The sequence below is a fragment of the Euprymna scolopes genome, chromosome 36 (assembly GCF_053919585.1).
Source record: "Euprymna scolopes isolate OS-2025 chromosome 36, ASM5391958v1, whole genome shotgun sequence".
Lineage (NCBI taxonomy): Eukaryota > Metazoa > Mollusca > Cephalopoda > Sepiida > Sepiolidae > Euprymna > Euprymna scolopes.
In genome coordinates, this window is record NC_136517.1 from 65220526 (window position 1) to 65244833 (window position 24308).

General features: G+C 32.9%; 1 protein-coding gene across 5 annotated transcripts in view; it reads right to left on the minus strand.

Annotated features, from left to right (window-relative positions):
* LOC145260554 (uncharacterized) overlaps positions 1-24308 on the minus strand; it is a 285770-nt gene that overhangs the window by 65659 nt on the left and 195803 nt on the right. For 4 of the 5 annotated variants that reach the window (XM_080118793.1, XM_080118792.1, XM_080118790.1 and 1 more), the window contains one exon: positions 5565-5735. The exons of the other annotated variant lie outside the window; for it this stretch is intronic. In XM_080118793.1, the coding sequence (XP_079974919.1) occupies positions 5565-5735 (171 nt within the window). The remainder of the gene's footprint in view (positions 1-5564; positions 5736-24308) is intronic. 5 annotated transcript variants of the gene reach the window in all.

A 24308-nucleotide genomic window follows, 5' to 3' on the forward strand; every position in this document is an offset into this window, starting at 1 on the left:
CCGAGGAGGTCTGATATAGCTTTTTGAAATAGTTCAGAGGCTGCATTCACGCCAAAACTTAGATGCTTGTAACGAAATAAACCTGCATGCGTGGCAAATGTCGTTATATATCTGCTGGACTCTTCCAGTTCTAGTTGATGATACGCATTGGAGAGGTCTAGTTTGCTGAAAACTGTACACCCATTTAAGTCCGCTATTAAGTCGTCTACGGTTGGCATTGGATGTTTAATCTGTTGAATGGCTTCATTTGCCTTTCTCATGTCGATGCAAATTCGTACACTACCATTTTTCTTGGGAACTACGACAATCGGGCTAACCCATGGGGTAGGTCCCGTGACTTCCTCAATCACATCCATTTCTGTGAGACGTTTGAGTTCTGTCTTCACATCTTTTCTCACATGGAAAGGTATCCTGCGGTGTCGCTGAGTTACGGGGAAAACCGATGAGTCAATGTGGAGCTTAATGGTAACTCCAGAAATTTTTCCCATCTTTCCATCAAACAGTGCATGGAACTCGTCTTGAATTGGGACCGTCATATGGAACGTGAAGTTAAACGTTATCATTCCCAATGCTTCAGCAGAATTACCGCTCAAGAGGTTCTGCAGTCCAACTAAAGGATTTTCGCTGTCGACCACAAATATTTTAGCCTTACAGGATTTATCACAAAATTTTATGCTCGCATTGATAAATCCTCGGATGGGTATGGCATGTTTCGACCTGTACACAAATATTCGGGTCGTTGTTTTGTTTATACGTGGTTTGTGTTTTAAACCATCATATATGTGTCCAGCAATTATGTTTACGCTAGCACCCGTGTCTACCACAAACATTACAGGGGAATTATTTACAAGGGTGGTAACTTTTGGTGTCTTATTTGACGGTGTTAATTTCATCGAGTATACAGACTCGTTACTAGACGTAGAGGGATATATCGGATTATCGGATTATTGACAAGGGCGGTAACTCTTGGTGTCTTAATTGACGGTGCAAATTTTACCGAGTAAATAGATTCGTCACTGGACGTAGAGGGAGATATCGGAGGAGGATTGGTGAAACGAATTACTCTTACCGGCTTTGCTTTGCATGCTCTTGCAAAGTGGTTTTTCTTGTGGCAATTCATGCATTCTTTTCCTCGGGCTGGACAAGTCGGGTGTGTAGCAGAATATCCACAATAGTGACATGTTTGCTGTCCGCCATCTTTTTTTTTTGTCCACCTCTTCGTCTGTTCTTCGAGGTGTCATGGCGACTATTTTGCCGCGCTGTCCGCCATCTTTTTTTTGTCCACCTCGTGGTCTGTTCTTCGAGGTGTCATGGCGAATATTTTGCCGTGAGTGTCCACAACAACTGTCTTTACTGTCGTTGACGTTGAAATTTTCATTATTTCTACGTGTGGGACGCGTGCGGTTCTCGTTGCTTTAAATAGCATGTAATTCATTTCGTTCCATGTCTGCAGCATGCGTATCAGCCAGTTCTATTGCCCTAGCTTCGTCCAGGACTTGTTTCAGCGTAGAGTTGTCTCTTAGCGCCTTCCTTCTGACTTTAGAGGATGTGCACCCCTGCAAAATTTGGGCTAGGATCTCTCTGTTTTTATCTTCAAACTCGCACGTGGTAGCTAGAGTCCGTAATCGTGCATGGTACTGGTCTAAACTTTCGTCCATGTTTTGCATAGCCCGTCGAACTTTGAAAAGTTCATATGACGTGTTTTTCTGCGGCGTGAAATGATCCGTGATTTCTTCATCGTTTCATACTCGCCCGAAACTACATTTGCCATCGTCCAAAATGTTTGTTGTGCCTATGCCCTTTTGCTGGTCCGTGAATAAAATGGAAAATATCAAAGACTTCGTCTCCTGAATAGTGAAGAAGTGTTGCTTTCTTCTTTTTGTCGTCGCAAATGTCCATAGCAACAAATAAATTTTCTAACCTGTCTATCCATTTTTTCCAGCGAACGGTAGTCGTGTTTTGGTCCGCATGTACGCTGAAACTTGGAAAAACTGGTAATCCACCGCTGGCCATTTTCTTTTTTTTTTTTTGTATTAATTCCGGAAAAAAAAAAAAAAAAGATTTTTTTTGTATTAAATTCCGAAATGTAACATGAGCTCGTCACGAAAAATTCTCGTCGGCAGATATAATGTCGGGGGTTCCTGTCTCGCGGGTATCAAACAATACGAAAGAATAACAAGCAGGCATTAACATGTTAACAACAGCTCGGTCGCAGTCAGATTGCCGGCCAAAACATACTTTATTGAAGAGCGCACATAACTAAGGGTAGATAACTCCTAGAGTTATGTCCCTTGATTGGGGACATCACAGTATCCTATTTCCAAAAGAGGGGAGATATAACATATGAGAAATATTTGGAATCAAGTCTCGCCTTGCTGTTATTTCAGATCATTTGTAACCATAGCAACAAGTTTTAATCTCCTCTCCATCAAGGCCAGTTGTTTTGAGAAAATATATCATCATCATCATCAGCAGCAGCACAATCAGCAGCAGCAGCAGCACCACCACCACCAGACGGTTATGGCTCTCCATCCATCTCTTTCTTTGGAGGCGTTCATGAATTCATTGTTGCTCATCGTTTTTAATTTTACCCAGGTATTCAGAATGTCAACGTATGTTTCTCGCTCTCGTCGTCTGCTTCTTTCTACCCATGATATTTTCTGTCAATTTAATCTGTTCGCTTTTTCTGTAGACATGGCCCATGAATCTCATTTGTCTTTTTCGTACTCTTTTCATTAGAGACATTTCAGTGTTTGCCATTTCTAATGCCTCTAGCTTGATTCTTTATTTCTGTCCAGGATATCTTCAAAATTCTCCTCAGGAATCAAGTTTCAGTTACTTCTACTCTCTTCCTCGTGGTGTTGGTGATTGTCCCGCACTCACAACCATATACTAGAAAATGACTATACATACATTTGGAGTATTCTGAATTTGGTGTCTATTTTAATGTTTCTGTTGTTCATGATAACACTCTCTTGAAGATGACTTTGGCTGTGATTTTGTATTTAAGTCGTGCACCTTCCATAAGATGTGATCCAGTATCCCAGATGTTTGAATTTATCAACTTGTTTAAGTGCTACATTACAACATTGTAGCTTGCATGTTGAAGCTTGGGTGTTCTTTGATATATATATATATATATATATATATATATATATATATATATATATATATATATATATATATATATGTATATAAAATGAATTGCACACTTTTTCTAAAGAGCTTTGCCGCATGATTGAGAACAAAACTTTCACTCTTGAGGCAACTGTTTTAATGTGTCAACACTTGTGTGAAATTTTATTGTTTAATCAATAGTAATGCAAAAGTTAAATCACAAAACTGTTAGTAAGGGGGTGGGAGGACGCGTCATGAATGGAAATCTGTATGAAAAATGGAACTATACACTGCTGATCAAAATTTAAGACCACTTAAAAATCTTTGAAAAGAAACCTTTTTGTAAGGATAGATTTTTAAACTCTTCCGACTTAAGGCTACTGATATTACAATCTAAAAGGTTATGGAAACAAAACGGTACATTCCAAAAATTTTATTTAAAAATTTGCATTTTTATTAAATTAGGCTTTTTACACATGATCAACATTATAAGACCAAGGATATGAATTGTTAGATTTATGGCAATTCTAATGTTTTTAGTTCAGTTAGAGATTAGTAATCACTGTGTAGAGGTGTTACCATGCCTAAAACAAGAAAACTAACTGAAGTTGAGCGTTCTCGAATTCTAGGATTCCATAAGCAAGGTTTGTCACAGCGACCAATAGCAGCTAAGGTAAATCGCAGTAAAACTGTTATTTGCAACTTTCTAAAGAACACTGAGAATTATGGAAAAGCAAAATCCTTTGGGAGTCCCCCCTCCCCAATTTCTCCTGCATTGAGTAGGTTGTTATGAATGACAGAGGACTTTCTTCTAGTCAAATTAAGGCGGTTACAGATGCTGATTGCAGTCCAATAACTATCAGACGACACTTACAACAAAAAGGCATGGTAAATAAAAAGTATAAACAAATTCCTCGATTGCTTCCACGTCACAAATGAACCGCTTAAGATTTGGTCATGAATACCAAACCTGGGACGTTGAGAAGTGGAAGAAAGTCCTGTTTTTTTATGAGAAAAAATTCAATTTAAGTGGTCCTGATGGCTTCCAGCGATATTAGCATAAAAACATGCCCCTTGAATTTTTTCGACACGTCATAGTGGTGGAGGGTCCGTAATGGTATGGAGTGCCTTTTCTTACAGAGGGACGATGGAGCTCCAGGGGGTGCAGGGTCGTCAGACAGCAGCTGGTTATGTTAGCATGCTACAAAAAGCATCTTTGATGATGGAGGGTCATCGTTTGTGTGGAGATGGATGGTTATTCCAACAGGATAACGCTGCAATCCACACTGCAAGATGGGCAAGCTTTCTACAAGAAAATGGAGTCCATCTCTTGAGACATCCTGCATGCTCACCGGACTTGAACCCAATTGAAAATGTTTGGGGATGGATGACAAGAGAGGTTTATCAAAATGGCAAACAATATTCAACAAAAAATGAACTTCGTGAAGCCATCTTCAGAAACTGGAGCAGGATCCCCCGCACCTTATTTCTAGCACGCCCCAAAGAAATTTTGAAGTCATCAAAAGCAGTGGAGGTACAACTCATTATTAAGTTTGATTGTTGAATGTTTTCATACACTTTTTGCACAATTTAATAGAATTTTTGTCTCTGGTCTTATAATTTGGATCATGTGTAAAAAGCCTAATTTAATAAAAATGTAAATTTTAAAAATAAATCTTTGGAATGTAGTTTTTGTTTCCATAACCTTTTAGATTGTAGTATTGGTAATTTTAAGTTGGAAGAGTTTAAAATCTATCCTTAAAAAAAGTTTTGTTTTTTTAGATTTTTAAATGGTCTTAAATTTTTTATCAGCAGTGTATGTGGTTGGAAGTAGAATTAACACATTGTGTGATCATCTGATTTGATACATTGGAAGCTTATAACCAGAATTTTATCTCTCCGTAACAATTCCATTTTTGTCTGTTTTTGCCTCAACATAACGTGCACATCAACCCCAAGCAAACTGCAATTTCTTCTGAAGAAGAAAATCACTCTGAGAAAACTTCCTACACAGTTTGATCAATTTTTCCTTAGGTTGAAGCAACTAATCAAGAGGAGAATTTTGAGAGAATGAAGCATAAAAAGTGAATCAGAGGCGAATGCTTCAGAAAGTTCATAGAAACATAGTAAAACTCATTAGGGGCTCGGGGGTTTCTTTGAAGGGGGTGGGGATAGTATATTTTGTTATTTGGAATTAAAATAAAATGTTTGTAATCCCATTACTTTTCAGACACGTCATCTGCCTGTCATTGCTGAAGAATCGACAGAGAAGGATGATAAAGTCTTAGATTCTAGGTGTGTTACTTAGTTTTTTTGTGTGTTTATCATGTTCTTTGGAATAAAAAAATACATTGTCTGTGAAATATGCTCTTTTACTCCTTATACACATTTCTTTGTCAAAATCTCAGTTCCATATTTAAAATGAAGGAATAATAATGGTTACTTACAGAGGATAAATGCTATGAGCACAAACAGCAATGGCAGAAGCAAGAAATAACATTTCCATGCATTTGCAGTTGCAGTTGTAGTTGCTTTGCTGATCTTGTCTAAAGGTGTGACCACTTGTGTTCGCGTGTTGCCACAGACAGTCAGGTTCAGTAAATGGGTAGTGTTTTTTCCTGCAGACAAAAATAAATGAACAAAAAATTACAATTTAAAGTTTACAGTAGGAATTTATTGCTTGCTAGCAACCCTATCCAGACAGTGGCCGAGATTGAATAGGAATTTATTGCTTGCTAGCAACCCTATCCAGACAGTGGCCGAGATTGAATAGGAATTTATTGCTTGCTAGCAACCCTATCCAGACAGTGGCCGAGATTGAATAGGAATTTATTGCTTGCTAGCAACCCTATCCAGACAGTGGCCGAGATTGAATAGGAATTTATTGCTTTACCAGCAGGCAAAATGCACGATGGACAAGAATGAACAAGAATTTATTACTAATATTACTAGCATAGATGATATAGTATACGTTGATCAAGAACGAATAAGAAGTTATTCCTTACAACTTATTGGCTGACATAATTGATGTGGCCAAAAATAAATAAGAATTTATTGCTTATTAGCAGGTATAATGGACATTGCCTAATAATGATTAGGCATTTATTGCTTACATTAGTAAGGTATAATGAACGTTATTTCTGAACGAATAGTCACTTATTGCTTAGGAGTAGACATAATGGACGTTGGCCAAAAATGAATAGGCATGTATTTTTTACTGGTAGGCATAATAGATGTTACCCTAATTTATTCTTTACTTATGCTTTATAAATGATGTTGAATATGAAAAAGTATAAAGTTATTGCTTACTAAAAAGCATAATGGATGTTAGCCATGAAGGCATAGAAATTTATTACTTGCTAGGAAGCATAATGAATATTGCTCCTGAAACAATAGGAATTTAGAAGGCGTCCTAGTTGTTTTTCTTAAAAAATATGGGTTTTATTGAAGACATAATGGATATTGCCTTTGAAAGAATCAAACTTTATTGCTTATTTAAAGGACTATATGGTGTTGCCACTGAAAAAAATAGGAATTTATGGTTACTAGAAAACATAATGGATGCTGCCACCGGGAAAATAGGAATTGATACTAGAAAACCTAATTGATTTACCCTAGATAGAATAGGAATTTATTGCTTACTAGAAGGAATAATCGATGTTGGCCTTGAAAGAATATGAATTTATTGCTTACCAAGAGTATAGAGAACGTTGCCCCAAATAGAAAATGAATTTGTTGCTTATTAGAAGGCATAATTGATATATATATATTTTCTTGCAAGCAAATGTAATGGTTTTTGCCTAGATAAGAATAGGCATGTATTGTTTACTAGTAGACATAATGAACGTTTTCCGGGAATTAATCTAATGAGAAAGAAGGAATAGTAATTTTTTGCTTATTAGTAGTCATTATAGACGTTGCCCTGTGGTAATGATGCAGAGAGAGACAAAGGAATAAGTGGCCACAGTTAGCATGTGCCTGCTGTAAGGAAACTGTGTCACATAAATCTGGAATGATTTGAGTACAAAGCATGGGCTCTTATGAGTCCAAAATGGCAGAATAAAAGGAGACAATGTTTTTGCTTGAGAGAATTTAATTTTAGATGCCACGTCATTCGTATGTGTTTTGTTGTGGGTGAAAAAAGAAAAAAGAAGGACTGCTGCTCATGCAAAGAGTGAATGTCTCCATCGCTAGAGAAGAGAACAAAATAATCAGACTCGAGTTCCTTCAACTCGAAATAATTTATGTGACTGAAGTAGGATTTAATTTCCTAAATAGATCTTTTAAACATGTAAATTATAAATATATTTCAGTGGTTATTCTGGCAAAAATAGTGATATGTTAAAACCATTTATTGGCGAGGCAAACAAGGTGGTGTGACTGAGGAAATTGAGGTTGGTGGCGAGACTTCAGAAGGTGGACGATGTGGTGAACATGTTTCCATTGTATTTGGAGGGGGATGCATTGGCCCTCTGCTTGGAAATGAATGATAGCAACTAACTTGATATAAAAAAGAAGAAGACTTCGTTAAAAGAGACTCCACAAATGGCATGTTCACAGCCTATTGGAAGTTGATCGTATTTAGATGATCTGGCGAGCATAAACCACATTGGATGATCTGTTGGAGTGTCTTATTTTGAGGGAGTTTGACTGGAAAACAGATGTTTAATATGGGATTCCCTGATGCCATCTCCATCAAACTTCAACAGGTACTAAAACTTGAAACTCTGACTATGGAAGACCTAATAGTGAGAGTAAGGGTACTGACGTCAACTAGGGACAGGAGCCACCATGTGATTAATCTGCAGTTCATACCAAGAGTGAGTGTGGCACCAGTGTAACTTGCTATAGATGCGGTGGCAAAGGTCACCTAGTGAGTAACTGCTGAAGACATGCAACACATTGTTACCAATATGGCAAGATTGAACACTGAGCTCATGTTAAAGAAACAAACCAGGAGAATGAGGCATCAGCACGGCCATTCTCTCCAACTATTCCCAGATATTCTTTTTTCATCTTGATGGAATTAATTGACACACATACAAAGCAGATGTGAGTTGATGTCAATCCTGAAAGACAACACATCCTCCTGGTTTGTTTCTTGAACATTCCTGAGCTCAGCGTTATACCTTGCCATATTGGTAACAATGTGTTCCATGTCTTCAGCAGTTACTTACTATGTGACCTTCGCCACTGCATGTTGCAGCAGAGGAGTGGTCACCATTTCCACAGATGAAAATAACGTTCTGGTAGAGATTAACTAATGGAATTTGATCTGTTGTTGGGATCGATGTGATATGAGCATTAGGAAAGTATTACTGTTGGGCCTGCAGGAGCGGTTAGGATTGTTGACACATGCATAGCCATCTCCATCTGTGAATTTGACTTTACCACTATTTTCAACTTCAGAGATGAACATAAATCATGGTGTGAAAATGGGCAGATAACTGTGCACTTCGAGGATTGTGCAAATATCGAGTGACTGCAGAAATCCAATCAGAATATGTTCAGGAGCTTCAGGCATGGATAGACAGGATTGACTCATGATATACCTGGAAGAAAGACTCGGACCTCTTAAGAGATTAACATCGTTGATGGCTGTGGCGCAGCAGAATAAAGCAAATGTGTGGATAGTGATGGCCTATTACGAACTTAACCATCATGTAAATATATTCATGGAAAATGCAGATGTTTGCACTGCAAAGATACATGAATGGTGCCAAAAGGAGCTAATGCATCCTTGATGGACCTCAGGAAAGATGACTCCTAAGTACTAGTCCATGAGACGCTGTGGCTATAGCGGTCAATAAAAAAAAAGGGGATCTGAGCACCAGACCAGTGCTATACTTGTAGCTGAGTTGGATATGGCCCAAGTCATGGCTATTCACAAAAAACTCAGGAGTACGATGTACCACTTATTTTACCAGGAGAGTTTGCTCAGTGATGACAAAAGCAACAGTTAAATCAGTTATACGGGCATGCATAGAATGTCAATTGAAAACCCCAATACCAGTCCAGAGAAGAGAAACTGAAGGTGGGCAGCAACTGGCAGAGGTTGGAGATGGACATTACACATTACGGTGCTTTCCATTTCCTATCAATCACAGAATAATGTGGCCCAGTTTTCTATGTGGAGGCATTTGGTACAGCAGGACTTATTAAGTTTGAATAAAAGGGGTTGATGATGTGTCAACCGAACATGAGTTGGAGCCTGCTGATGAGAATCACTGTGCCATGAAATTTGGCCGATATTGGGTAACAGAAATAATTAGTTCACAGTTCGTTCTGTTGGATGGAATGTCCTGACATGCAAAGAACCTGCACCCCTGTTATAGTGTTCTCTCATTGGAGTCAGATTATAACACATCTTCAGAGAGCAGGTCAAAGAATGTGACGATGAAACAGATCAAGTCGAATGATTTACCAGAGGCAGAAATTGAAGCCCACACTTCAGAAAAAGCCCATATATCCAAAGAAACCTCAGATTTGCAAAGAAGCACCTGACAAAAACGGCCACTACTAGGAGACTTCCTAATCAGGAGGGAAAGTAATAACGATGCAGAGAGACAAAGAAATACTCAACCATGGTTAGGATATGCTAGCTATAAAGAAACAGTGGTACACAAACCTGGTACCAGTGGTCTCTCATCAACTGTAGTCATCAACCATTGCAAAATGCTCCCAATCATTGTCAAACAGGCACTGTCATAAAAACGTTGCAAAACACTAGCCTCTGCAAACCATTCCTCAGCATCATAAACCCATTGTCAATCCTAAAGTGCCTGCAAACCAAATCTAAATACATCTACATCCATTCTTCGATCTTTCATATATCTCAGGTCCTTTTGTTCCTTTCTTTAATTGCAACCACACCTTAACCCTCTGCAGTCTATTGTTTACTGATAAACCTTATTTCCTATTTCTTTTGTTATATTTCTTTCCTCTTTTTCTTTCTTTTACTCCTAATATTTCGGGGTTGGGGCGAGGTTTGACGTCGTTGGTAACACACATGTAAATCATAAATATGTTATTCACTGAACAAATAGTCATATTTTGTTTATTATCAGGCAGAATTGATGTTGTCCAGACGGAATAGGACTTTTACAGTTTACAAGCAGACATGAATAGCCATTTATTGCTTATTGACAAACATAATGGATATTACCGGTTAAGAAATAGGCATTTATTACTTACAGGCAAATACAGTAGACGCTGCTCGATAAGGAATTGGCATTTATTGTATTTAGTATGCACTAGCAGGGTGGGGCGCCTGGCTTTGCCCGGCTTTGCCCAGACGTAAATAGGATATTTTAAATTGTCCAGATTTAATATATATTATTATAGGGTTGTGATTTCAAAAGTAAAATAAATAAGTAATTTAGGTGCAATCAGCTAGAATCGAAACCGAAATTGTAGCATTCAAAGCTGGTGACAATACCACTGTAACAAGGTGAGGCACATATAAACGGATTAAAAATTAAAAATAAACGTAAATTACAATAGAACATGTTTAACGATTTTTTTTTCAATTTTGGCCCAGTTTTGACCCTTTAAAAACAATTTTAACCGGCTAAAGGTCTTAAAAGAATGGTCTATAAAAGAATGGTCTATAAAAGAATGGTCTATAAAAAAATGGTCAATAAAAGAATAGTCTATAAAAGAATTGTCTATAAAAGAACTGTCTATAAAAGAATGGCCTATAAAAGAATGGCCTATAAAAGAATGGCCTATCAAAGAATTGTCTATAAAAGAATGGCCTATAAAAGAATGGTCTATAAAAGAATGGTCTATAAAAGAATGGCCTATAAAAGAATGGCCTATAAAAGAATGGTCTATAAAAGAATGATCTATGAAAGAATGGCCTATAAAAGAATGGTCTATAAAAGAATGGTCTATAAAAGAATGGCCTATAAAAGAATGGTCTATGAAAGAATGGTCTATAAAAGAATGGTCTATAAAAGAATGGTCTATAAAAGAATGGTTTCTAAAAGAATGGTCTATAAAAGAATGGGCTATAAAAGAATGGCCGATAAAAGAATGGTCTATAACAGAATGGCCTATAAAAGAATGGTCTATAAAAGAATGGTCTATAAAAGAATGGTCTATAAAAGGATGGCCTATAAAAGAATGGTCTATAAAAGAATGGCCTATAACAGAATGGTCTATGAAAGAATGGTCTATAACAGAATAGTCTATAAAAGAATGGTCTATAAAAGAATGGCCTATAAAAGAATAGTCTTTAAAAGATGGCCTATAAAAGAATGGTCTATAAAAGAATGGCCTATAAAAGAATGGTCTATGAGAGAATGGTCTATAAAAGAATGGCCTATAAAAGAATGGTCTATGAAAGAATGGCCTATAACAGAATGGTCTAATAAATGATTGCCTATAAAAGAATGGTCTATAAAAGAATGGTCAATAAAAGAATTGCCTAAAAAAGAATGGTCTATAAAAGAATGGCCTATAAAAGAATGGTCTATAAAAGAATGTTCTATAAAAGAATGGTCTATAAAAGAATGGCCTATAAATGAATGGTCTATAAAAGAATGGCATATAAAAGAATGGTCTATAAAAGAATGGTCTATAAAAGAATTGTCTATAAAAGAATGGTCTATAAAAGACCGGTCTATACAAGAATGGTCTATAAAAGAATGGCCTATAAAAGAATTGTCTATACAAGAATGGTCTATAAAAGAATGGTCTATAACAGAATGGTCTATAAAAAATGGTCTATAAATGAATGGTCTATAAAAGAATGTTCTATAAAAGAATGGCCTATAAAAGAATGGTCTATAAAAGAATGGTCTATAAAAGAATGGTCAATAAAAGAATGGCCTATAAAAGAATGGTCTATAAAAGAATGGTCTATAAAAGAATGGTCTATATAAGAATAGCCTATAAAAGAATGGTCTATAAAATAATGGCCTATAAAAGAATGGTCTATAAAAGAATGGCCTATAAAAGAATGGTCTATACAAGAATTGTCTATAAAAGAATGGTCAATAAAAGAATTACCTATAAAAGAATGGTCTATAAAAGAATGGCCTAAAAAAGAATGGTCTATAAAAGAATGGTCTATAAAAGAATGGCCTACAAAAGCATGGCCTATAAAAGAATGGGCTATAAAAGAATGGTCTATAAAAGAATCGTCTATAAAAGAATGGCCTATAAAAGAATGGCCTATAAAAGAAGAGTCTATAAAAGAATGGTCTATAAAAGATTGGTCTATAAAAGAATGGCCTATAAAAGAATGGGCTATAAAAGAATGGCTTATAAACCAATGGCCTATAAAAGAACGGTCTCTAAAAGAATGGCCTATAAAAGAATGGTCTATAAAAGAATGGTCTATAAAAGAATGGTCTATAAAAGAATGGCCTATACAAGAATGGCCTATAAAAGAATGGTCTATAAAAGAATGGTCGATAAAAGAATGGCCTATAAAAGAATGGTCTATAAAAGAATGGTCTATAAAAGAATCGTCTATAAAAGAATGGCCTATAAAAGAATGGTCTAAAAAAGAATGGCCTATAAAAGAATGGTCTATAAAAGAATTGTTTATAAAAGAATCGCCTATAAAAGAATGGTCTATACAAGAATGGTCTATAAAAGAATGGTCTATAAAAGAATGGCCTAAAAAAGAATGGTCAATTAAAGAATGGTCTATAAAAGAATGGTCTATAAAAGAATGGTCTATAAAAGAATAGCCTATAAAAGAATGGTCAATAAAAGAATGGTCTATAAAAGAATTGTCTATACAAGAATGGCCTATAAAAGAATGGCCTAGAAAAGAATGGTCTATAAAAGAATGGTCTATAAAAGAATGGTCTATAAAAAAATGGTCTATAAAAGAATAGTCTATAAAAGAATTGTCTATAAAAGAACTGTCTATAAAAGAATGGTCTATAAAAGAATGGCCTATAAAAGAATGGCCTATCAAAGAATTGTCTATAAAAGAATGGCCTATAAAAGAAGTGGTCTATAAAAGAATGGTCTATAAAAGAATGGCCTATAAAAGAATGGCCTATAAAAGAATGGCCTATAAAAGAATGGTCTATAAAATAATGATCGATGAAAGAATGGCCTATAAAAGAATGGTCTATAAAAGAATGGTCTATAAAAGAATGGCCTATAAAAGAATAGTCTATGAAAGAATGGTCTATAAAAGAATGGTCTATAAAAGAATGGTCTATAAAAGAATGGTTTCTAAAAGAATGGCCTATAAAAGAATGGTCTATACAAGAATGGTCTATAAAAGAATGGGCTATAAAAGAATGGCCTATAAAAGAATGGTCTATAACAGAATGGCCTATAAAAGAATGGTCTATAAAAGAATGGTCTATAAAAGAATGGTCTATAAAAGGATGGCCTATAAAAGAATGGTCTATAAAAGAATGGCCTATAACAGAATGGTCTATGAAAGAATGGTCTATAAAAGAATAGTCTATAAAAGAATGGTCTATAAAAGAATGGCCTATAAAAGAATAGTCTTTAAAAGATGGCCTATAAAAGAATGGTCTATAAAAGAATGGCCTATAAAAGAATGGTCTATGAGAGAATGGTCTATAAAAGAATGGCCTATAAAAGAATGGTCTATGAAAGAATGGCCTATAACAGAATGGTCTCTAAAAGAATTGCCTATAAAAGAATGGTCTATAAAAGGATGGTCAATAAAAGAATTGCCTAAAAAAGAATGGTCTATAAAAGAATGGCCTATAAAAGAATGGTCTATAAAAGAATGGTCTATAAAAGAATGGTCTATAAAAGAATGGCCTATAAATGAATGGTCTATAAAAGAATGGCCTATAAAAGAATGGTCTATAAAAGAATTGCCTAAAAAAGAATGGTCTATAAAAGAATGGCCTATAAAAGAATGGTCTATAAAAGAATGGTCTATAAAAGAATGGTCTATAAAAGAATGGCCTATAAAAGAATGGTCTATAATAGAATGGCATGTAAAAGAATGGTCTATAAAAGAATGGTCTATAAAAGAATTGTCTATAAAAGAATGGTCTATAAAAGAACGGTCTATAAAAGAATGGTCTATAAAAGAATGGCCTATAAAAGAATTGTCTATACAAGAATGGTCTATAAAAGAATGGTCTATAATAGAATGGTCTATAAAAAAATGGTCTATAAATGAATGGTCTATAAAAGAATGTTCTATAAAAGAATGGCCTATAAAAGAATGGTCTATAAAAGAATGGTCTATAAAAGAATGGTCAATAAAAGAATTGCCTATAAAAGAATGGTCTATAAAAGAATGGTCTATAAAAGAATGGTCTATATAAGAATAGCCTATAAAAGAATGGTCTATAAAAGAATGGCCTATAAAAGAATGGTCTATAAAAGAATAGCCTATAAAAGAATGGTCTATAAAAGAATTGTCTATAAAAGAATGGTCAATAAAAGAATTACCTATAAAAGAATGGTCTATAAAAGAATGGCCTAAAAAAGAATGGTCTATAAAAGAATGGTCTATAAAAGAATGGCCTACAAAAGCATGGCCTATAAAAGAATGGTCTATAAAAGAATGGTCTATAAAAGAATGGTCTATAAAAGAATGGCCTATAAAAGAATGGCCTATAAAAGAATAGTCTATAAAAGAATGGTCTATAAAAGAATGGTCTATAAAAGAATGGCCAATAAAAGAATGGGCTATAAAAGAATGGCATATAAACCAATGGCCTATAAAAGAACGGTCTCTACAAGAATGGCCTATAAAAAAAAGTTCTATAAAAGAATGGTTTATAAAAGAATGGTCTATAAAAGAATGGCCTATACAAGAATGGCCTATAAAAGAATGGTCTATAAAATAATGGTCGATAAAAGAATGGCCTATAAAAGAATGGTCTATAAAAGAATGGTCTATAAAAGAATCGTCTATAAAAGAATGGCCTATAAAAGAATGGTCTAAAAAAGAATGGCCTATAAAAGAATGGTCTATAAAAGAATTGTTTATAAAAGAATGGCCTATAAAAGAATGGTCTATACAAGAATGGTCTATAAAAGAATGGTCTATAAAAGAATGGCCTAAAAAAGAATGGTCAATTAAAGAATGGTCTATAAAAGAATGGTCTATAAAAGAATGGTCTATAAAAGAATAGCCTATAAAAGAATGGTCAATAAAAGAATGGTCTATAAAAGAATTGTCTATAAAAGAATGGCCTATAAAAGAATGGCCTAGAAAAGAATGGTCTATAAAAGAATGGTCTATAATAGAATGGCCTAAAAATAGAATGGTCTATAAAAGAATGGTCTATAAAAGAATGGTCTATAAAAGAATGGCCTATAAAAGAATGGTCTATAAAAGAATGGCCTATAAAAGAATGGCCTATCAAAGAATTGTCTATAAAAGAATGGCCTATAAAAGAATGGTCTATAAAAGAATGGTCTATAAAACAATGGCCTATAAAAGAATGGCCTATAAAAGAATGGCCTATAAAAGAATGGTCTATAAAAGAATGATCTATGAAAGAATGGCCTATAAAAGAATGGTCTATAAAAGAATGGTCTATAAAAGAATGGCCTATAAAAGAATGGTCTATGAAAGAATGGTCTATAAAAGAATGGTCTATAAAAGAATGGTCTATAAAAGAATGGTTTCTAAAAGAATGGCCTATAAAAGAATGGTCTATACAAGAATGGTCTATAAAAGAATGGGCTATAAAAGAATGGCCGATAAAAGAATGGTCTATAACAGAATGGCCTATAAAAGAATGGTCTATAAAAGAATGGTCTATAAAAGAATGGTCTATAAAAGGATGGCCTATAAAAGAATGGTCTATAAAAGAATGGCCTATAACAGAATGGTCTATGAAAGAATGCTCTATAACAGAATAGTCTATAAAAGAATGGTCTATAAAAGAATGGCCTATAAAAGAATAGTCTTAAAAGATGGCCTATAAAAGAATGGTCTATAAAAGAATGGCCTATAAAAGAATGGTCTATGAGAGAATGGTCTATAAAAGAATGGCCTATAAAAGAATGGTCTATGAAAGAATGGCCTATAACAGAATGGTCTATAAAATGATTTCCTATAAAAGAATGGTCTACAGGAGAATGGTCAATAAAAGAATTGCCTAAAAAAGAATGGTCTATAAAAGAATGGCCTATAAAAGAATGGTCTATAAAAGAATGGTCTATAAAAGAATGGTCTATAAAAGAATGGCCTATAAATGAATGGTCTATAGAAGAATGGCCTATAAAAGAATGGTCTATAAAAGAATGGTCTATAAAAGAATTGTCTATAAAAGAATGGTCTATAAAAGAACGGTCTATACAAGAATGGTCTATAAAAGAATGGCCTATAAAAGAATTGTCAATACAAGAATGGTCTATAAAAGAATGGTCTATAATAGAATGGTCTATAAAAAAATGGTCTATAAATGAATGGTCTATAAAAGAATGTTCTATAAAAGAATGGCCTATAAAAGAATGGTCTATAAAATAATGGTCTATAAAAGAATGGTCAATAAAAGAATGGCCTATAAAAAAATGGTCTATAAAAGAATGGTCTATAAAAGAATGGCCTATAAAAGAATGGCCTATAAAAGAATGGTCTATAAAAGAATGGCCTATAAAAGAATGGTCTATAAAAGAATGGCCTATAAAAGAATGGTCTATAAAAGAATGGCCTATAAAAGAATGGTCTATAAAAGAATGGCCTATAAAAGAATGGTCTATAAAAGAATGGTCTATAAAAGAATGGTCTATAAAAGAATGGCCTATGAATGAATGGTCTATAACAGAATGGTCTATAAAATGATTTCCTATAAAAGAATGGTCTATAAGAGAATGGTCAATAAAAGAATTGCCTAAAAAAGAATGGTTTCTAAAAGAATGGCCTATAAAAGAATGGTCTATACAAGAATGGTCTATAAAAGAATGGGCTATAAAAGAATGGCCTATAAAAGAATGGTCTATGACAGAATGGCCTATAAAAGAATGGTCTATAAAAGAATGGTCTATAAAAGAATGGTCTATAAAAGGATGGCCTATAAAAGAATGGTCTATAAAAGAATGGCCTATAACAGAATGGTCTATGAAAGAATGGTCTATAAAAGAATAGTCTATAAAAGAATGGTTTATAAAAGAATGGCCTATAAAAGAATAGTCTTTAAAAGATGGCCTATAAAAGAATGGTCTATAAAAGAATGGCCTATAAAAGAATGGTGTATGAGAGAATGGTCTATAAAAGAATGGCCTATAAAAGAATGGTCTATGAAAGAATGGCCTATAACAGAATGGTCTATAAAATGATTGCCTATAAAAGAATGGTCTATAAAAGAATGGTCAATAAAAGAATATCCTAAAAAAGAATGGTCTATAAAAGAATGGCCTATAAAAGAATGGTCTATAAAAGAATGGTCTATAAAAGAATGGTCAATAAAAGAATTACCTATAAAAGAATGGTCTATAAAAGAATGGCCTAAAAAAGAATGGTCTATAAAAGAATGGTCTATAAAAGAATGGCCTACAAAAGCATGGCCTATAAAAGAATGGGCTATAAAAGAATGGTCTATAAAAGAATGGTCTATAAAAGAATGGCCTATAAAAGAATGGCCTATAAAAGAATAGTCTATAAAAGAATGGTCTATAAAAGAATGGTCTATAAAAGAATGGCCTATAAAAGAATGGGCTATAAAAGAATGGCTTATAAACCAATGGCCTATAAAAGAACGGTCTCTAAAAGAATGGCCTATAAAAGAATGGTCTATAAAAGAATGGTCTATAAAAGAATGGTCTATAAAAGAATGGCCTATACAAGAATGGCCTATAAAAGAATGGTCTATAAAAGAATGGTCGATAAAAGAATGGCCTATAAAAGAATGGTCTATAAAAGAATGGTCTATAAAAGAATCGTCTATAAAAGAATGGCCTATAAAAGAATGGTCTAAAAAAGAATGGCCTATAAAAGAATGGTCTATAAAAGAATTGTTTATAAAAGAATGGCCTATAAAAGAATGTTCTATACAAGAATGGTCTATAAAAGAATGGCCTAAAAAAGAATGGTCAATTAAAGAATGGTCTATAAAAGAATGGTCTATAAAAGAATGGTCTATAAAAGAATAGCCTATAAAAGAATGGTCAATAAAAGAATGGTCTATAAAAGAATTGTCTATAAAAGAATGGCCTATAAAAGAATGGCCTAGTAAAGAATGGTCTAAAAAGAATGGTCTATAAAAGAATGGTCTATAAAAAAATGGTCTATAAAAGAAAAGTCTATAAAAGAATTGTCTATAAAAGAACTGTCTTTAAAAGAATGGCCTATAAAAGAATGGCCTATAAAAGAATGGCCTATCAAAGAATTGTCTATAAAAGAATGGCCTATAAAAGAAGTGGTCTATAAAAGAATGGTCTATAAAAGAATAGGCTATAAAAGAATGGCCTATAAAAGAATGGCCTATAAAAGAATGGTCTATAAAAGAATGATCTATGAAAGAATGGCCTATAAAAGAATGGTCTATAAAAGAATGGTCTATAAAAGAATGGCCTATAAAAGAATGGTCTATGAAAGAATGGTCTATACAAGAATGGTCTATAAAAGAATGGTCTATAAAAGAATGGTTTCTAAAAGAATGGCCTATAAAAGAATGGTCTATACAAGAATGGTCTATAAAAGAATGGGCTATAAAAGAATGGCATATAAAAGAATGGTCTATAACAGAATGGCCTATAAAAGAATGGTCTATAAAAGAATGGTCTATAAAAGAATGGTCTATAAAAGGATGGCCTATAAAAGAATGGTCTATAAAAGAATGGCCTATAACAGAATGGTCTATGAAAGAATGGTCTATAAAAGAATAGTCTATAAAAGAATGGTTTATAAAAGAATGGCCTATAAAAGAATAGTCTTTAAAAGATGGCCTATAAAAGAATGGTCTATAAAAGAATGGCCTATAAAAGAATGGTGTATGAGAGAATGGTCTATAAAAGAATGGCCTATAAAAGAATGGTCTATGAAAGAATGGCCTATAACAGAATGGTCTATAAAATGATTGCCTATAAAAGAATGGTCTATAAAAGAATGGTCAATAAAAGAATATCCTAAAAAAGAATGGTCTATAAAAGAATGGCCTATAAAAGAATGGTCTATAAAAGAATGGTCTATAAAAGAATGGCCTATAAATGAATTGTCTATAAAAGAATGGAATGTAAAAGAATGGTCGATAACAGAATGGCCTAAAAAAGAATGGTCTATAAAAAAAGGGGTATAAAACAATCGCATATAAAAGAATAGCCTATAACAGAATGGTCTATAAAAGAATGGTCGATAAAAGAATGGCCTATAAAAGAATGGTCTATAAAAGAATGTTCTATAAAAGAATGGTCTATAAAAGAATGGCCTATAAAAGAATTGTCTATAAAAGCATGGCCTATAAAAGAGTGGTCTATAAAAGGATGGTCTATAAAAGAATGGCCTATATAAGAATGGTCAATAAAAGAATGGCCTATAAAAGAATGGTCTATAAAAGAATGGCCTATAAAAGAATGGTCTATGAAAGAATGGTCTATAAAAGAATGGTCTATAAAAGAATTATCTATAAAAGAATGGCCTATAAAAGAATGGTCTATAAAAGAATGGTCTATAAAAGAATTGTCTATAAAACAATGGCCTATAAAAGAATGGTCTATAAAAGAATGGTCGATAACAGAATGGCCTATAAAAGAATGGTCTATAAAAGAATTGTCTATAAAAGAATGGTCTATAAAAGAATGGCCTATAAAAGAATGGTCTATAAAAGAATGGTCTATAAAAGAATGGTCTATAAAACTATATCCTATAAAAGAATGGCCTATAAAAGAATGGTCTATAAAAGAATGGTCGATAACAGAATGGCCTATAAAAGAATGGTCTATAAAAGAATGATCTATAAAAGAATGGTCTATAAAAGAATGGCCTATAAAAGAATGGACTATAAAAGAATAGCCTATAAAAGAATGGTCTATAAAAGAATTGTTTATAAAAGAATGGCCTATAAAAGAATGGCCTATAAAAGAATGGTCTATAAAAGAATGGTCTATAAAATAATGTTCTATAAAAGAATGGCCTAAAAAAGAATTGTCTATAAAAGAGTGGCCTATAAAAGAATGGCCTCTAAAAGAATGGTCTGTAAAAGAATGGTCTATAAAAGAATGGTCTGTAAAAGAATTGTCTATAAAAGAATGGTCAATAAAAAAATGGTCTATAAAATAATGTTCTATAAAATAATGGCCCAAAAAAGAATTGTCTATAAAAGAATGGCCTATAAAAGAATGGCCTATAAAAGAATGGTCTATAAAAGAATGGTCTATAAAAGAATGGCCTATTAAAGAATGGCCTGTAAAAGAATGGTCTATAAAAGAAATGTCTATAAAAAAATGGTCGATAAAAGAATGGCCTATAAAAGAATGGTCTATAAAAGAATGTTCTATAAATGAATGGTCTATAAAAGAATGGCCTATAAAAGAATGGTCTATAAAAGCATGGCCTATAAAAGAATGGTCAATAAAAGAATGGCCTATGAAAGAATGGTCTATAAAAGAATGGCCTATAAAAGAATGGTCTATTACAGAATGGTCTATAAAAGAATGGTCTATAAAAGAATGATCTATAAAAGAATTGCCTATAAAAGAATAGTCTATAAAAGATGGCCCATAAAAGAATGGTCTAAAAAGAATGGCCTATAAAAGAATGGTCTATGAAAGAATGTTCTATAAAATAATGGCGTCTAAAAGAATGGTCTATACAAGAATGGTCTATAAGAGAATGGTCTATAAAAGAATGGTCTATAAAAGAATGGCCTATAAAAGAATGGTCTATAAAAGAATGGTCTATAAAGGTATGGCCTATAAAAGAATGGTCTATAAAAGAATGGTCTATAAAAGAATGGTCTATAAAAAAATGCTTTATAAAAGAATGGCCTATAAAGAATGGTCTATACAAGACTGGTCTATAAAAGAATTGTCTATAAAAGTATGGCCTATAAAAGAATGGTCTATAAAAGAATGGTCTATAAAAGAATGGCCTATAAATGACTTGTCTATAAAAGAATGGTCTATAAAAGAATTGCCTATAAAAGAATGGACTATAAAAGAACGGTCTATAAAAGAATGGCCAATAAAAGAATGGTCTATGAAATAATGGTATATAAAAGAATGGTCTATAAAAGAGTGGTCTGTAAAAGAATGGCCTATAAAAGAATGGTCTATAAAAGAATAGTCTATAAAAGAATAGCATATAACAGAATGGTCTATAAAAGAATGGCCTATAAAAGAATGGTCTATAAAAGAATGGTCTATAAAAGAATGGCCTATAAAAGAATGGCCTATAAAAGAATGGTCTATAAAAGAATGGTCGATAAAAGAATGGCCTATAAAATAATTGTCTAAAAAAATGGTCTATAAAAGAATCGTCTATAAAATAATGGCCTATAAAAGAATGGTCTATAAAAGAATGGCCTATAAAAGAATTGTTTATAAAAGAATGGCCTATAAAAGAAGGGTCTATAAAGAATTGTCTATAAAAGAATGGTCTATAAAAGTATGGCCTAAAAAAGAATCGTCTATAAAAGAATGGTCTATAAAAGAATGGTCTATAAAAGACTAGTCTATAAAAGAATAGTCTATAAAAGAATGGCCTATAAAAGAATGGTCAATAAAAGAATGGTCTATAAAAGAATGGTCTATAAAAGAATGGCCTAAAAGGAATTGTGTATAAAAGAATGGCCTATAAAAGAATTGCCTTTAAAAGAATGGTCTATAAAAGCATTGTCTATAAAAGAATGGCCTATAAAAGAATGGCTTATAAAAGAATGGTCTATAAAAGAATGGTCTATAAAAGAATGGCCTAAAAAAAGAATGGTCTATAAAAGAATGGTCTATAAAAGAATGGTCTATAAAAGAATGGCCTATAAAAGAATGGTCTATAAAAGAATGGCCTAAAAAAGAATGGTCTATAACAGAATGGTCTATAAAAGAATTGCCTATAAAAGAATGGTCAATAAAAGAATGGTCTATAAAAGAATGGTCTATAAAAGAATGGTCTATAAAAGAATGGTCTATAAAAGAATGGCCTATAAAAGAATAGTCTATAACAGAATGGTCTATAAAACAATGGTCTATAAAACAATGGCCTATAAAAGAATGGCCTATACAAGAATGGTCTATAAAAGAATGGTCGATAACAGAATTGCCTATAAAAGAATGGTCTATAAAAGAATTATCTATAAAAGAATGGTCTATAAAAGAATGGCCTATAAAAGAATGTCCTATAAAAGAATGGCCTATAAAAGAAGGGTCTATAAAAGAATTGTTTATAAAAGAATGGCCTATAAAAGAATGGCCTATAAAAGAATGGTCTATAAAAGAATGGTCTATAAAAGAGTTGTCTATAAAAGAATGGCCTACAAAAGAATGGTCTATAAAAGAATGGCCTATAAACGAATTGTCTATAAAAGAATGGTCTATAAAAGTATGGCCTATAAAAGAATGGCCTATAAAAGAATGGTCTATAAAAGAATGGCCTATAAAAGAATGGTCTATGAAAGAATGGTCTATAAAAGAATGGTCTATAAAAGAGTGGTCTGTAAAAGAATGGCCTATAAAAGAATGGTCTATAAAAGAATAGTCTATAAAAGAATGGCCTATAAAAGAATGGTCTATAAAAGAATGGCCTATAAAAGAATGGTCTATAAAAGAATGGTCTATAAAAGAATGGTCTATAAAAGAATGGCCTATAAAAGAATGGTCTATAAAAGAATGGTCTATAAAAGAATCGTTTCTAAAAGAATTGCCTATAAAAGAATCGTCTATAAAAGAATGGCCTATAAAAGAATGGTCTATAAAAGAATGGTCTATAAAAGAATGGTCTATAAAAGGATGGTCTATAAAAGAATGGCCTATAAAAGAATGGTCAATAAAAGAATGGCCTATAAAAGAATGGTCTATAAAAGAATGGCCTATAAAAGAATGGTCTGTGAAAGAACGGTCTATAAAAGAATGGTCTATAAAAGATTGGTCTTAAAAAAGAATGGCCTATAAAAGAATAGTCTATAAAAGATGGCCCATAAAAGAATGGTCTATAAAAGAATGGCCTATAAAAGAATGGTCTATGAAAGAATGGTCTATAAAATAATGGCCTATAAAAGAATGGTCTATAAAATAATGGTCTATAAAAGAATGGTCTATAAAAGAATTGCCTATAAAAGAATGGCCTATAAAAGAATGGTCTATAAAAGAATGGTCGATAAAAGAATGGCCTATAAAAGAATGGTCTATAAAAGAATGGTCTATAAAAGAATCGTCTATAAAAGAATGGCCTATAAAAGAATGGTCCATAAAAGAATGGTCTATAAAAGAACGGACTATAAAAGAATGGTCATTAAAAGAATGGCCTATAAAAGAATTGTCTATAAAAGAATGGTCTATAAAAGAATGGCCTATTAAAGAATGGTCAATAAAAGAATGGTCTATAGAAGAATGGTCTATAAAAGAAGGGTCTATAAAAGAATGGTCTATAAAAGAATGGTCTATTAAAGAATGGTCTATAAAATAATGGCGTCTAAAAGAATGGTCTATAAAAGAATGGTCTATAAAAGTATGGTCTATAAAAGAATTGTCTATAAAAGAATAACCTATAAAAGAATGGCCTATAAAAGAATGGTCTATAAAAGAATGGCCTATAAAAGAATGGTCTATGAAAAAATGGTCTATAAAAGAATGGTCTATGAAAGAGTGGTCTGTAAAAGAACGGCCTTTAAAGAATGGTCTATAAAAGAATAGTCTATAAAAGAATGGCCTATAAAAGAATGCTCTATAAAAGAATGGCCTATAAAAGAATGGTCTATAAAAGAATGGTCTATAAAAGAATGGTCTATAAAAGAATTGCCTATAAAAGAATGGCCTATAAAAGAATGGTCTATAAAAGAATGGTCGATAAAAGAATTGTCTATAAAAGAATGGTCTATAAAAGAATGGTCTATAAAAGAATCGTCTATAAAAGAATGGCCTATAAAAGAATGGTCTATAAAAGAATGGCCTATAAAAGAATGGTCTATAAAAAAATTGTTTATAAAAGAATGGCATATAAAAGAATGGTCTATACAAGAATGGCCTATAAAAGAATGGTCTATAAAAGAATGGCCTAAAAAAGAATGGTCTATAAAAGAATGGTCTTTAAAAGTATGGTCTATAAAAGAATGGCCTATAAA